This window comes from Rhinopithecus bieti, unplaced genomic scaffold (genome assembly GCF_001698545.2).
Source record: "Rhinopithecus bieti isolate Rb0 unplaced genomic scaffold, ASM169854v2 scaffold_41913, whole genome shotgun sequence".
NCBI lineage: Eukaryota > Metazoa > Chordata > Mammalia > Primates > Cercopithecidae > Rhinopithecus > Rhinopithecus bieti.
The window spans coordinates 703,566-716,891 of record NW_016818964.1 but is presented as its reverse complement, the minus strand read 5'-3'; the positions used below and the strand labels follow the sequence as shown (position 1 = coordinate 716,891).

Sequence of the window (13,326 nt, the reverse complement as noted above, 5' to 3'; positions counted from 1 at the left end):
CAGGTACAAAATGAAGGAATTTTGTTCAGGTCATTACAACTGCTTTTGATTCTGTTAACTATCTCTTCAGAAATTCAGTGTCATTAACTCTCAATCTTTTTTCATTGAAAAATTATAAATCAGTAGTCCTCAACACTCTATACATTATAATACACATGGAAAATGGTGTGTGTATCACTGAGAAAATTGTTTGGCTAGGCCAAATGTAACTAGCCTGGTGTTTCTGGGCTACCCTGGTCTCGCCTATCCATCCCAATGAACTTTGTCCCAAATTTATGTACATACATATATATACACTCACATAATTATATATACAGCCATCCCTCAGTATCCATGGGTACTGGCTCCAGGACCCCCACGAATACCAAAACCATCAGATATCCCAAAACTCTCATATAAAATGGTGGCCAGGTACAATGGCTCACACCTGTAATCCCAGCACTTTGGGAGGTCAAGGCAGGAGGACGGCTTAGTCCAGGAGTTCAAGACCAGCCTGGACAACATAGGGAGATCACATCTCTATAAAAATAAAAAAATCCAGCCTGGGTAAAAGAGCAAAAGTCCGTTTCAAAAACAAAAAAAAAAAAACAAAAAAAACCCCAAAGAAACCTGTACTTATATTCCCTAAATATACAAAAAGTTACAAAATAATAATAAGGACATGAAAGAATACGTACTCAGAAGCTGCTCATCTCTCTGTTTCCTTCTAGGCTGTACATATGTAGCATTGAATGAATCTGTGATAAGTAAGGAAGGCCTGCTTAGCATTTCCAGGGAACATCCATTTAAATGGCTATAAGAAATTTTAAGAAGAGGAATATTTTATAGCATTTCAAGTAAACAATAATAGCTTCTCTTACTTAAAAAATAAGCAGCTTCATTTATAAGGTGTTCCCTCTTCTAACTATAAAAGTAGGCACGCTCATTGATAAGAAATCTAGTAACTTCAAACAAGTATAAAGAAGAAAATAAAAATCTTCCAGAGTACCATTACTCAGAGATAACTGACATAATATTTTGGTGTACATCCTTCTAACCATGTAAGTTTTTCTATTCACACATTTTTTTTTTCTTTTTGCCCTGTCTTATGGTACTGATACACATGTGTATTTTTCAAAGCTGATATCCCATATGCATTCCTATATACTCAGTTCTATATCCTGGTTTTTACTCATGACATAAACATTTTTTTGTAAACTAAATGTTTAACAGTTATAAAAACATTTTATTGTGTCTACACTGTATTTGATCCCTTCCCTTTACTGATATTTAGGTCACTTATTTTTGCCATAATAATCTTTCAAAGAACATTTTTACAAAAGCTTCCATTGCATTTCTGATTGTTTCTTTAGGTCACATTCCTAGAAATGTATTTACTGTAATACATAGTACTGCTAAAAGGCTTTTCAGAAAGATTTAACATTACCCAGAAAAGTTCAACCAAAAGACTGACCAATTCTACATACTTCCCAGAAGAAAACCACCATTTAAAATAATTTTGACTACTGCGGTGGCGCACACCTGTAATCCCAACACTTTGGGAGACAGAGGTGGGCAGATCACTTGAGCCCAGTAGTTCAAGACCAGCCTGGGCAACATGGCAAAACCTCATCTCTACTAAAAATACAAAAATAGCCAGGCATGTTAGAGCGCACCTGTAGTCCTAGCTACTTGGGAGGCTAAAATGGGAGGATCACTTGAAGCTGGGAGGTTGAGACTACAGTGAGCCGTGATCGCACCACTTGCCTCCAGCCTTGGTGACAGAGTGAGATTCTGTCTCAAAAAAATACATAAAAATATAAATAAGAATAATAATTTTAATGGTATCTAACAAAAAAAATCATTTAAATTTTCTCTTTTTTGACTTTATAACTTTTGTCCATTTTGCAAGTGGTATATTTTTATTAATAAATTAATACTTGATTTTATATATATGTTGCAAGTTTTTGGGCAACTTGCTGCAAATATTTTCCTACTTTGATTTTTTTTTTATTCGTTGTTTCAGACATTTGAACCTGTATGTCATCAAATCTATCAAACTTTTCTTTTGTAACTTGGTCCATTATTTTATGCTTACAAAGTCTTTTCAATTCAGAGATCAGACTCACCAATATTGCTTCATTTCTATTTAGTTCTAATCCATCTGAAATTTCTTTTGTTATATAATTAAAACGACACAAATTGATTTTTTTCCAAAATGGTTGAATCCTTCAATACCATTTACTCAAATAGCCATGCCACAGTTTGCCATGGTTACTACAAGACTGAATGAAGGAGGACGAACACAGAAATGAAAACTTAAAACAAAAGTAACTACTTTAAAGGAAGGGATCAGGGGAAGAAGAGAGCTCCCTGCTTCTAGTGAGCAAAGGCAGCCGCCTTGAGCTTCCACAGCCCTTCATATTTAATGGGTAGAAAGACCAGGGAGGAGGAGGTAACAATTGGTTAATTGACCACAGGTTAATTGACCACAGGTTAATTGCTTAATTGACCACAGGTTCACATTACTGCTAACAGGCTTCAGATGTGCCTAGTCACAAGCAACACTTGCACTTGAGGCATGACTGCCCTCAGCATTCCTTCTGGGTGGCAAACACAGTTTGTCAGTTTGCCAACATTCTGCATTTATGAGAACAGTTTGCTGTTTACTCATCTAGCCTCCAGTGGTATACTGAGTCGATCACGACACTCACTCTTTCAGCCTGCAACATAACCATCCTTTCCTCATTAATCTATGGTTATAAGCATCTAAAATTCAGTCTATTTGTGTTAAGTATTTCTTAATACAAAGATCCTGAGCCTATTGTAATGTAACACAAAATAGCTATGAACTTAATGTACAGATAAAACAAAACAAGCCTGTAAGAGACTAAACACCAAAATATTGTATAGTAATGCTCTGAGTGCCACATGAAGTGTGTAAAATCATAACTAGCATTGAGTTCTCTTTCAAAGGGACTAACTTTAAACATACAGGGCAGTTATATTAGATGGTAATTATATTATGTGCAGGGCAACTCCCGTTTTTAAATCTATCAGATCTCGTGAAACCCATTCACTATCACAAGAAAAGCATGGGAAAGACCCGCCCCCATAATTCAATCATCTCCCACTGGGTCCCACCCACAACACATGGGAATTATGGGAGCTACAAGATGAGATTTGGGTGGGGACACAGAGCCAAACCATATCACATTACAAAACAAAAGAACAACCCATCCACAAAGTTTTGTTAAATAGCAGGCCGAGAACTTGCTATTATTTACATAATTTCATATTTAAAATTCATCTCCTTTGCAACATCTCCAGGGAGGTATCTGTTTTGCAGAGTGTATACTTAACGTGTAAATTTTTAAAATCTTTTATGTCTTATAACATACTTTTCCCCCTTACTATGCAAATAATTAATTTTGAAAACATTCTCTATTTGATGCTTTTAAGTTGCCCTAAATTTCTGGTAACCAAAACAAAACTGTGTTTCTTATTTTCCCTTCAAAGAATAAAATAATACTAATTGCATTTCCTTTAGCTTTTGTCTTGATATACCTACATCTCCCTCTTGTGGTTGAAGTCAACTGCATAAACAATTTCTTCTTCTCCATCTTTGACTATTTTCCATATTGTTCCACCTATCATATGACCAGCTGGCAGAGGTGTGATAGACAGGCCATGTCCTTTACCTATGTCAACAAGGTAACAATACTCAGATTTCTTTTACAACCCTAAAGAAAGGTTATTTATTTCTAAATGATAATATTTTAATAGGTAATCCTGTATATGTAATAACACAAAATTCAAAAGTAAAAATGCATATAGTGAAAGCAGGCTTCATTCTCCTGTCTCCCAGCTACTCTACTCCCTCACTGGAGGCAAACATTCTTGTTACTTTATTATGTATTCTTGTAGAGATATTTGTGCTTATAAGTACAAGGCTAGAGATTAGATTTAAAAGCTAGTACACTATTAAATTATTTAGTATGAACTAGCAAATTTTAATGTATATTTTATATACACAATTATCAAATGTTTCCATTTTTGCTAACCTCTAAACTAACAGAATAATTTAAATCTCATTGTGCTAAAGAATTTATCCTACAGAAAAACTAACTAGAAGCAAAACTGTTGAGACTGTTGTTATTTCTGGGCTAAATCTTCAGAGTCCATTATTGCATTATTTTATCAATGCCAGGGTTCATTTCTATGAAAATATCTAATAGAAATATCTCTGTAGATGATCAATATAGACTTACTATAGGACTTCCTGACCTAATTCAATAATAAACTTTTTAATGTCCAATGCTAGAATTCATTATCTGCTGTGCTGCCACAGCACTTCATTTACCCCAGTCACTACATTTGGCCATCTCAGCCACCTTGTCGCCTCAATCTAATGTAAGCTCTGAGGAGGAGGAAATGGCCAAACTATCTTTTGTTTATTATACATGATAAACACTAAATGAGTCTTTCCCAAGTTAAACATGAAAAAGCCTGAGCTATTAACATTTTGTTGGCGTTTATTCTGAAATATTTTAAAATTCAAATGGAAGTTAAGAGTTCTATATCAAGGCAGAATGTGCTAATTTTTTTATTCTTCAGACCATAATGCCTGTAATTTTCTCTCTGAATTCTCCTCAGTATTTTCTAGCAAGTTAAACCCCATTCGTCTAAGTACTTACTACTGGAAATTCTTTTTACCTTTCAAATTCACAATCTGAGAGAATTTTAGCTGCTGTATTTTATCAAAGGCTGCATCCACATCATCTAATGTAAAGAGTGTAAAATCTTCCGTATTGTGTCGAGACTAAAAGAATAACACAAATAAAGGTGAAAAACTATCACTGAAGGAGTGCTAACAAAATTTTTTTAATTGCTTAAATTACCTGATAAAGATCATACATGAACATCTGTCCCATTTTATAAACAGGAATGGTTGCATAGATAGCACAGTTCAGACCCAACTTTCCGACAGCATACGGGAGGGCACCAAGGTGGAGAGGATCAGGGTGAGACAACAGTACTGCATCAATCTGGTGAACATGCCTACAAGAACACAATCGAAAGGACTACTTCTTGAATCTTTTCAGAGGGTAAAGACAGAATATTCAAAATTATTCCCCAATTCTGGATTGAAGACTATGCTGGGGCAGAAGAGCAAAACTAAGAGCTAAAATTATGATTACCTATGAATTTCAATTATTACTACCTGTGCTCTGCATAGCTATAAAAAATGTAGTATAAGGTACACTTAAATATATGGTGTGTAGACACATTTTAAACAGAAAAGAAGGCCAGGTGTGATGGTGCACACCTGTAATCCCAGCACTTAGGGAGGCCAAGGCAGGCAAATCATTTGAGCTCAGGAGTTCAAGATTAGCCTGGGCAACATGGCAAAACACTGTCTCTATAACAACAACAACAAAAAAGCCAGGTGTGGTGGCATAAGCCTGCAGTCCAAGCTACTTGGGGGGCAGAGGTGGGAGGATCACTTGAGCACAGGAGGTTGAGCTTGATGAGATCATGCCACTGCACTCCAGTCTGAGTGACAGAGTGAGACCCTGCCTAAAATAAAACAAGAACAAAATGAAAAGAACAGTAGACACCACAAATAAGTTGATTTTTTTTTTTTTTTTAAGATGGAGTTTCACTCTTGTTGCCCAGGCTGGAGTGCAATGGCGCGACCTCCAGCTCATCACAACCTCTGCCTCCTGGGTTCAAGCGATTCTCCTGCCTCAGCCTCCCGAGTAGCTGGGATTACAGGCATGTGCCACCACACCCAGTTTATTTTGTATCTTTGGTAGAGATGGGGTTTCTCTATGTTGGTCAGGGTGGTCTCGAACTCCCAACCTCAGGTGATCTGCCCGTCTCAGCCTCTCAAGGTGCTGGGATTACGTGGGTGAGCCACCATGCCTGGCCGTAAGTTGATTTTTAATAGCTATCCTGCATGCTATTTTTTTTTTTTGGAGACATAGTCTCGCTCTATTGCCCAGGCTGGAGTGCACTGGCGTGACCTCAGCTGCCCAGTTCAAGTGATTCTCCTGCCTTAGCCTGTGGAGTAGCTGGGATTACAGGTGTCCACCACCATGCCTGGCTAATTCTTGCATTTTTAGTAGAGACAGGCTTTTACCATGTTGGCCAGGCTGGTCTTAAACTCCTGACGTCAGGTGATCCGCCCTTTCTCACCTCCCAAAGTGCTGGGATTGCAAGCATGAGCCACTGCACCCAGCTTCATTTAACACTTCTTTTTTTTTCTTTTTTTCTGAGATGGAGCTTCACTCTTGTTGCCCAGGCTCTAGTGTAATGGTACAATCTTGGCTCACTGCAACCTCTACTTCCCAAGTTCAAGTGATTCTCCTGCCTCAGACTCCTGAGTAGCTGGCATTACAGGCATGCGCCACCATGCCCAGCTAATTTTTGTAATTTTACTAGAGATGGGGTTTCACCATGTTGGTCAGGCTGGTCTTGAACTCCTGACCTCAAGTGATCCGCCCGCCTCAGCCTCCCAAAGTGCTAGGATGACAGGCGTGAGCCACTGTGCCCGGTTGCAAACTATTAAGTTCAATAACTCAGCTTAGAATTTCAGAAATTATTATTGGCTGGGCATGGTGGCTCATGGCTATAATCCCAGCACTCTGGGAGGCCGAAGTGGGCGGATTACCTGAGGTCATGAGTACGGGACCAGTCTGGCTAACATGGTGAAGTCCTGTTTCTACTAAAAATACAAAAAATTAGCCGGGCAGGCGGTACATGCCTATAATCTCAGCTACTCAGGAGGGTAATTTCAGAAATTATTAAGGAGATAATTTCAGAAATTATTAAGGAGAGGGTATTTATATGACCACATACTTATAATGGATTTTTGTCCCAGCATTTTCGCACAGTAACCACAGACAGTTTTGCTAATTGAATAGTAAAACTTCAATTAATCAGGGAAGCATATGTTCTCATTGACACAAGAAATTAATAAAATGGTTTGGATTTTTTTTTTCAAGTTCTAAAGTTTTTTAAATATTTAAGTCCTCTTTTCTTGCAAAATTAGTATAATACTGCAAACATAATTGATTTTTTTTTTTTTGAGACAGATTTTTGCTCTGTCACCCAGGCTACAGTGTAGTGGTATGATCTAGGCTCAGTGCAATCTCTGCCTCCTGGGTTCAAGCAATTCTCCTTCCTCAGCCTCCCAAGTAGCTGGGACTATAGGTGCACACCACCATACCCAGCTAATTTTTGTAATTTTAGTAGAGTCAGGGTTTCACCATGTTGGCCAGGCTGGTCTCGAACTCCTGAACTCAAGTGATCTGCCCACCTCAGCCTCCTAAAGTGCTGGGATTACTGGCATGAGCCACCGTGCCCAGCCCATAAATGATTTTTTTTTGGATGAATCAGTATCTCATGGTCATTCTGAGAACCAGTTCACAATGTTTAGCATCAAAAGATGTAGAAAAGTAAGCTAATGTGATCTGACCACAGAACTTTCACATGGAAAATGTTTCCTCTTCTCAAATTCTTATGTATTCTTGTTCTTTCCAAAAATTAGCATGCAAAAATTTCTACTGAAATCCATTAGCTTAAGATTTTGCTGAATTTCAACAAGCAAAGCGTATAAGTAAATCAAAACTTTACAAGTTAAAATGGTCACTATAGGTTTTTGGCATAAGCAAAATTAAACCTTTTGCTATAAACTAGTGTAAAAAGGCAATATTTATCACACTGAAATGGTATTACGGTACAGAAAAGAGAAGTTGATTTAATAAAAACCTAGAATTATGAAATGTAACTTACTTCCTCAGGGAATCTATAATATCCATAGAAAAGTGCTCATCCCAGCCACAGTCCAATAAAAATCTAAACTCATCAACTTGGAGAAGATAGCAAAGGGCAGATTCTTCTTGGACCCCAGAAAGGGTAGTTAACTTGATAATAGACGTCATTTTTTTTGGTCCAGAAACAGCAAGCTAGAAGGGTCTTTCAAATGAAATGAAAACATAAATAAACATAAAAGCACCGTCTGGCATATATAATAGACAAACTGATTAAAATTAGTTCAAATATTTAAGTTCATAGAAATTCCATTAACATGAAAAGCAGTTTAAAGGCCCATTTCCATCACTGCCAAGTTTACTTATTTTTTAAGTGAAAGCAAGTTTATTAACTCACTGCCAAGTTTAAAAGCACAAACATAATCTTGGACACAATGAGCCCTTTGGTGGCTCCCTAGTGGGGTAGTGAATATTGCAATCAAATAGACCCATATATGAATCTACTATGTGATTTGAAGCAAGTTAAACTTTCCTCACCTGTGTACCTCAGTCTATAAAACATTAGTATTAACATACATGTAAAAAGGATGCAGTATTTCAAATAATGTGTAAATTACCTACAACAGATACTACTGCATCCAAGTTCCTCAATAAATAAATGTTTAGGAATTAATGAACTCATCCTTCAAGGTGAATCTGTTCGTCTTTTATCGTGCTTTGTGATGGCACTGATTTCACTGTATTACAATGATTAGTTTATGCGTCTTTCTCTCCTGTTAATTAGACCAGTGGTTCTTAAATAGACCCCCTTGAGAATCTGATAAAAACCTATGGGCCCTCCCCTCTCCCCTACCAACTCTCAACACAACCAAACAAAAAACAAGAGTACATATACACATAGAAATTCACAAACTTTTCAGGGAGTTTAACATTAAGAACCCTTGCATTGGAATGTGAGCAACAGAAAAACACAGGTGGTATATGTTTGCAACTCCTAAATAGAACCTGATGCACGCTCAACATATATCTGATGGAATGCAAATTGGGATGCCTACTACATATATTTCAGGAAAATATAACATGAACACATCTATAGGCCAGGCATGGTGGCTCATGCCTGTGATCCCGGCCCTTTGGGAGGCCCAGGCAGGAAGACTGCTAGAGTTCAGGAGTTTGAGACCAGCCTGGGCAATGCAGTGAGACCCTGTCTCTACAAAAATAAAAAATAAAAATACTGGCTGGTGGCATGTACTTGTAGTCCTAGCTACTCAGAAGGCCAAGATGAGAGAATTGGTTGAGCCCAGGAGTTCGAGGTTACTGTGAGCTATGAGTGCACCACTAGACTGGGCACAGAGTGAAACCCTAGAGTGTCCCCTAGACTGGGCAACAGAGTGAGACTTTGTATCTAAAAAATAAATAAAATAAAATAAAATAAAACATATACTTTTTTAAAAAAAAATGGGATTTAGAACCTGGAACTGTGTGCTATTAAGCAGAAGTTACGAAAATATTCATTAACAAAGTTCAACCCCACAGCAACATTTCAGATTTCAGCTCCCTAAAATAAATGAGCCTTTCCTGGCTAACTATGCAAATAGGAGAGAAGGCCACTGAATTACCTAATAATTTCTCACCACTACTCAAGGTCATCAACAAACTGAGGTAAACTGAAATCCACCTTTGACAAGAGGCTGACAGGGGCTGCTAAACCCACCACATCTCCCAGCCTTGTTTATCTGAGTGACAGCCAAAATCACAAGACTGCTAGGTTATCAACTATCAATGATACAATGATACATTATGGGAGATGCATACATCTCCCAGTAAGACCTAATCCCCTACCTCTTCTCCCTCTCAAATCCTTTCAGGATGCTCTCTGGAACTATGATTCTACTCACCTGTAACTGCAACTGCTTCTCTGAAAATTCTCTTCACCTGCTTGTCTTCCCAGGTACCTGGCTGTTCCCTAATCATACTCTTTCTCTTACAGCCTTCTCAAGGTTTTTCGTTGTTGTTGTTTTAACTTTTTGTACGCCCTGTACTTGAAAAGCAGGAGGTATGTGCTCCTTGCTCCTCACTGCAGCTTCTAAACCATGTCTTCTCCTTCCTCTTTCAAATAGTCTAGTCCCATTAAAGCTCTTGCCACCCAGCAGGTCACTATTCGTCTTTCACATTTCCCCTTCACTATGGCATCCATTAACCTGGCCTCATTCACTGGGGACTTTTACATGACCGTTGTTTCTCTGAGTAACTTCAATACTGACCTGTTGGTTCCTTGACTTCCTCAACTCCAATAATCTTCATTTCACTTCAGCCACCCAGCATTACGATTACACCCTAGAACTTATCACTATCAGTAACTGTACTATTTTGAAAATTTCACCTTCAAGCATCTCACTCTCTAACACCTTACTTACTCTAGTATTCCCATTGCAAAAATCCTCTGTGCTCAGTGGTATCTCTCTAATTCGCTGGCTACTTTTTCCCTATCCACGACCCCCTCCTGTTTTCACTTAGGTCCTCACCTTCAATTCATGATCTGTTAAGATTATTTGCAAACACTCAAATGTCTTGCTCCTCTAGTCCTTCTCTCTACTAGGCTGGCAAAACCCCAGTCCTGATGAACTCCAATCATGCAGGGGTTGGGGGAGGATGGGATATGGAGGAGAATTACAGCTGTGCTATTTTTTTTTTTTTTTTTTTTTTTTTGAGACTGAATCTCACTCTGTCGCCAGGCTGGAGTGCAGTGTAACGATCTTGGCTCACTGCAACCTCCATCTCCCAGGTTCAAGTGATTCTGCTGCCTCAGCCTCCTGAGTAGCTGGGACTACAGGCATGCGCCACCACGCCCAGCTAATTTTTTTTAGTAGAGATGGTGTTTCACCATGTTGGCCAGATGGTCTCGATCTCTTGACATCATGATCCACCCAGCCCATTTTTTTTCTTTTTTTTTGAGAGAAAGTTTCACTCTTGTCGCCCAGGCTGGTGTACAGCGGCAAGATCTCAGCTCACTGCAACCTCTGCCTCCTAGGTTCAAGTATTTCTCCTGCCTCAGCCTCCCAAGTAGCTGGGATTACAGGCACCTGCCACCATGCCCAGCTAATGCTATTTGCTCTTTAAATTCATGGCCAAAGGCCTCAAATAGGCCCTAAGTATTACCCTTCAATCTGACTTTTCTTAGTAGGTTGACTTTCAATTTCTGAGACGACTACTCCACACCTCCTCCTCTTTGTTCAAAGATCACCCATCCCTCCCTCCACCCTAGTCTCAGCTGATAAAATTAGAGAGTAATTTCTCATTTTCCAGATACTACATCTATTAGCCTATCTATATGTATACTGTTGGGTCTCCTATGGTATAGAATAGTCCTGCTCCCACCCAAGGTCGGTCCCTCTATGTGCGCTGTTGATCCCATTCCTATTCACCTTCTGAAAGACTTGACATCTTCAGTCATTTGCTCTTTCCCCTGCATCAGTGTTTCATTGATGGACCATTCCCGCAAGCTTATAAAAATACTCTAGAATTTCCAACTTATAAGAACCCTCTCTTAACCCTTCAACCCCAACAACCACTGCATCATTTTGGGTTTCCCTTTCACAGAAAAACTTCTCAGGTATTTGTGCACAGATATATCTCCACTTCCTCACCTCCCATTTGCACTAAGTCTGAGAAGCCAGAGAAATGTCCGTTGGCTTAAGTCGTATAGAGACTTATCAATGACCTTTATAAAGCACTTCCAGGGATATACTTTCATAACAACTCATTATATTTCTCAAATTTTCTTCTCTCTTCACTGTGACCAAGACCTCTAACTTGTTTATGTATTCTCCCTGTCTCTAATTGACTGAGTCATTCTCAGACGTAGTCATTCTCTGACCACCCTAAAGCCCTTCTTCACGCCCATTACAACATCATTCTATTTCCCTCAAAATACTTAGTGCCCTCTAATTGCTACTTATTTATTTACTTGCTTTGTCTGTCACCTTCTCTCCTCCTGTGCCCACACTGGAATGTGGACTCCATGAAGGTAAAGACTTTCTCTGTTTTGATCACAGTTACATTCCAATGCCTCCACAGTGCCTAACATACAGTGGTAGCCGATGAATGTTTCTTAAATGAAGGAACGGGGCATGGCTAGTATAAAATAAGCTCACTGTCCTTACCACACCATAAACTGGAACCCATCTACATATATTTGCCCTTGCTTGGGAAAGCTCTCTGAGTACGGGAGTTGGCTTGATCCATTTTTTCATCCTTAGTACATTAGCACATCCCTGCACATAGTGGTTATTCAATAAATAACTGTTGGTAAGTTAAAATTTAAAATATATTGACTTGTTTTTGTTTCCTGAAACAGGATCTTGCTCTGGTACCCAGGCTGGAGTGCAGTGGTGCAATCATGGCTCATTTGCAGCCTCAACCTCCTGGGCTCAAGTGATCCTCCCACCTCAGCCTCCTAGGTAGCTGGGACTACAGGCACGCACCACCACACTCGGCTAATTTTTTGTAGAGACAGGATTTTACTATGTTGTCCAGGCTGCTCTTTAAGTCCTGGGCTCAAGTGATTCACCCACCTTGGCCTCCCAAAATGCTGGAATTACAGGTGTGAGACAGCACACCTGGCCTTCCTGTGTTCTTATTTGGGGTACAAAGACATTAATTCTCTATTTGATGAAAAACGTTTATAAATACAATTTTGGAAAGGACCTTGGAAATTATCCCTGCCAAAAAGCTTACTGTACCACAATTATATCAATGGCCTAAAGGAAATTTTTTTCTACTTAAGTTGTCCTTAATTCCCACTTTCTTCATTTAGATTATGAAGTAACATGCGCGTATCTTGCAGCTAGAACTGAGTAAGTTCATATTAAAACTTTTTTTGCAGACAGACCAAGATTTCAACAGATGAAAAGATATTTTCACTACAATTATTCATAATAAAGCTGTATCTTTATTAAACATTCACTACTTACTGATATCTCAGTCGTATATATGATAAAACACCAGGAATTCTGAAGAGTTCTTTATCAACCTAAAAAATAAATAAAAGCCTTATGAATGTGGTATTATGATTTCATTCTGTTTATAATTATGGTGTTTAATTTGTATCTTGCCCTAAGGCATCAGGAGCACCACCAAGTAGTATAATATGTGGTCCTTTTATAAAAAAGAGATCTGTCATAATTTTAGGAAGCTTAAGCTTACATAAACAGATAATAAAAGACATAAAAATATTTAGGGGGTGGGCGCGGTGGCTCACGCTTGTAATCCCAGCACTTTGGGAGGCCAAGGCGGGTGGATCACGAGGTCAGGAGATCGAAACCATCCTGGCTGACACGGTGAAACTCCATCTCTAATAAAAAAAAAAATACAAAAAATTAGCCAGGCGCGGTGGCAGGCACCTGTAGTCCCAGCTACTTGGGAGGCTGAGGCAGGAGAATGGTGTGAAACCAGGAGGTGGAGCTTGCAGTGAGCAAGATCGCGCCACTGCACTCCAGCTTGGGCAACAGAGCGAGACTCCGTCTCCAAAAAATATATATATATATTATATATATATATGTTTATTTAT

General features: G+C 38.8%; 1 protein-coding gene across 1 annotated transcript in view; it reads right to left on the bottom strand.

The window, feature by feature from the left end:
• The window catches only part of CPSF2 (cleavage and polyadenylation specific factor 2), a 33,838-nt gene extending 20,783 nt beyond the window's left edge, over positions 1–13,055 (bottom strand). The window contains exons 1-7 of the mRNA XM_017857963.1: positions 13,018–13,055; positions 12,731–12,789; positions 7,780–7,962; positions 4,881–5,040; positions 4,696–4,801; positions 3,551–3,680; positions 678–793 (exon numbers count right to left, since the gene is read on the bottom strand). Of these exons, the coding sequence (XP_017713452.1) occupies positions 678–793; positions 3,551–3,680; positions 4,696–4,801; positions 4,881–5,040; positions 7,780–7,928 (661 nt within the window). The 5' untranslated portion in view covers positions 7,929–7,962; positions 12,731–12,789; positions 13,018–13,055. The remainder of the gene's footprint in view (positions 1–677; positions 794–3,550; positions 3,681–4,695; positions 4,802–4,880; positions 5,041–7,779; positions 7,963–12,730; positions 12,790–13,017) is intronic.
• Positions 13,056–13,326: the final 271 nt, after the last annotated feature.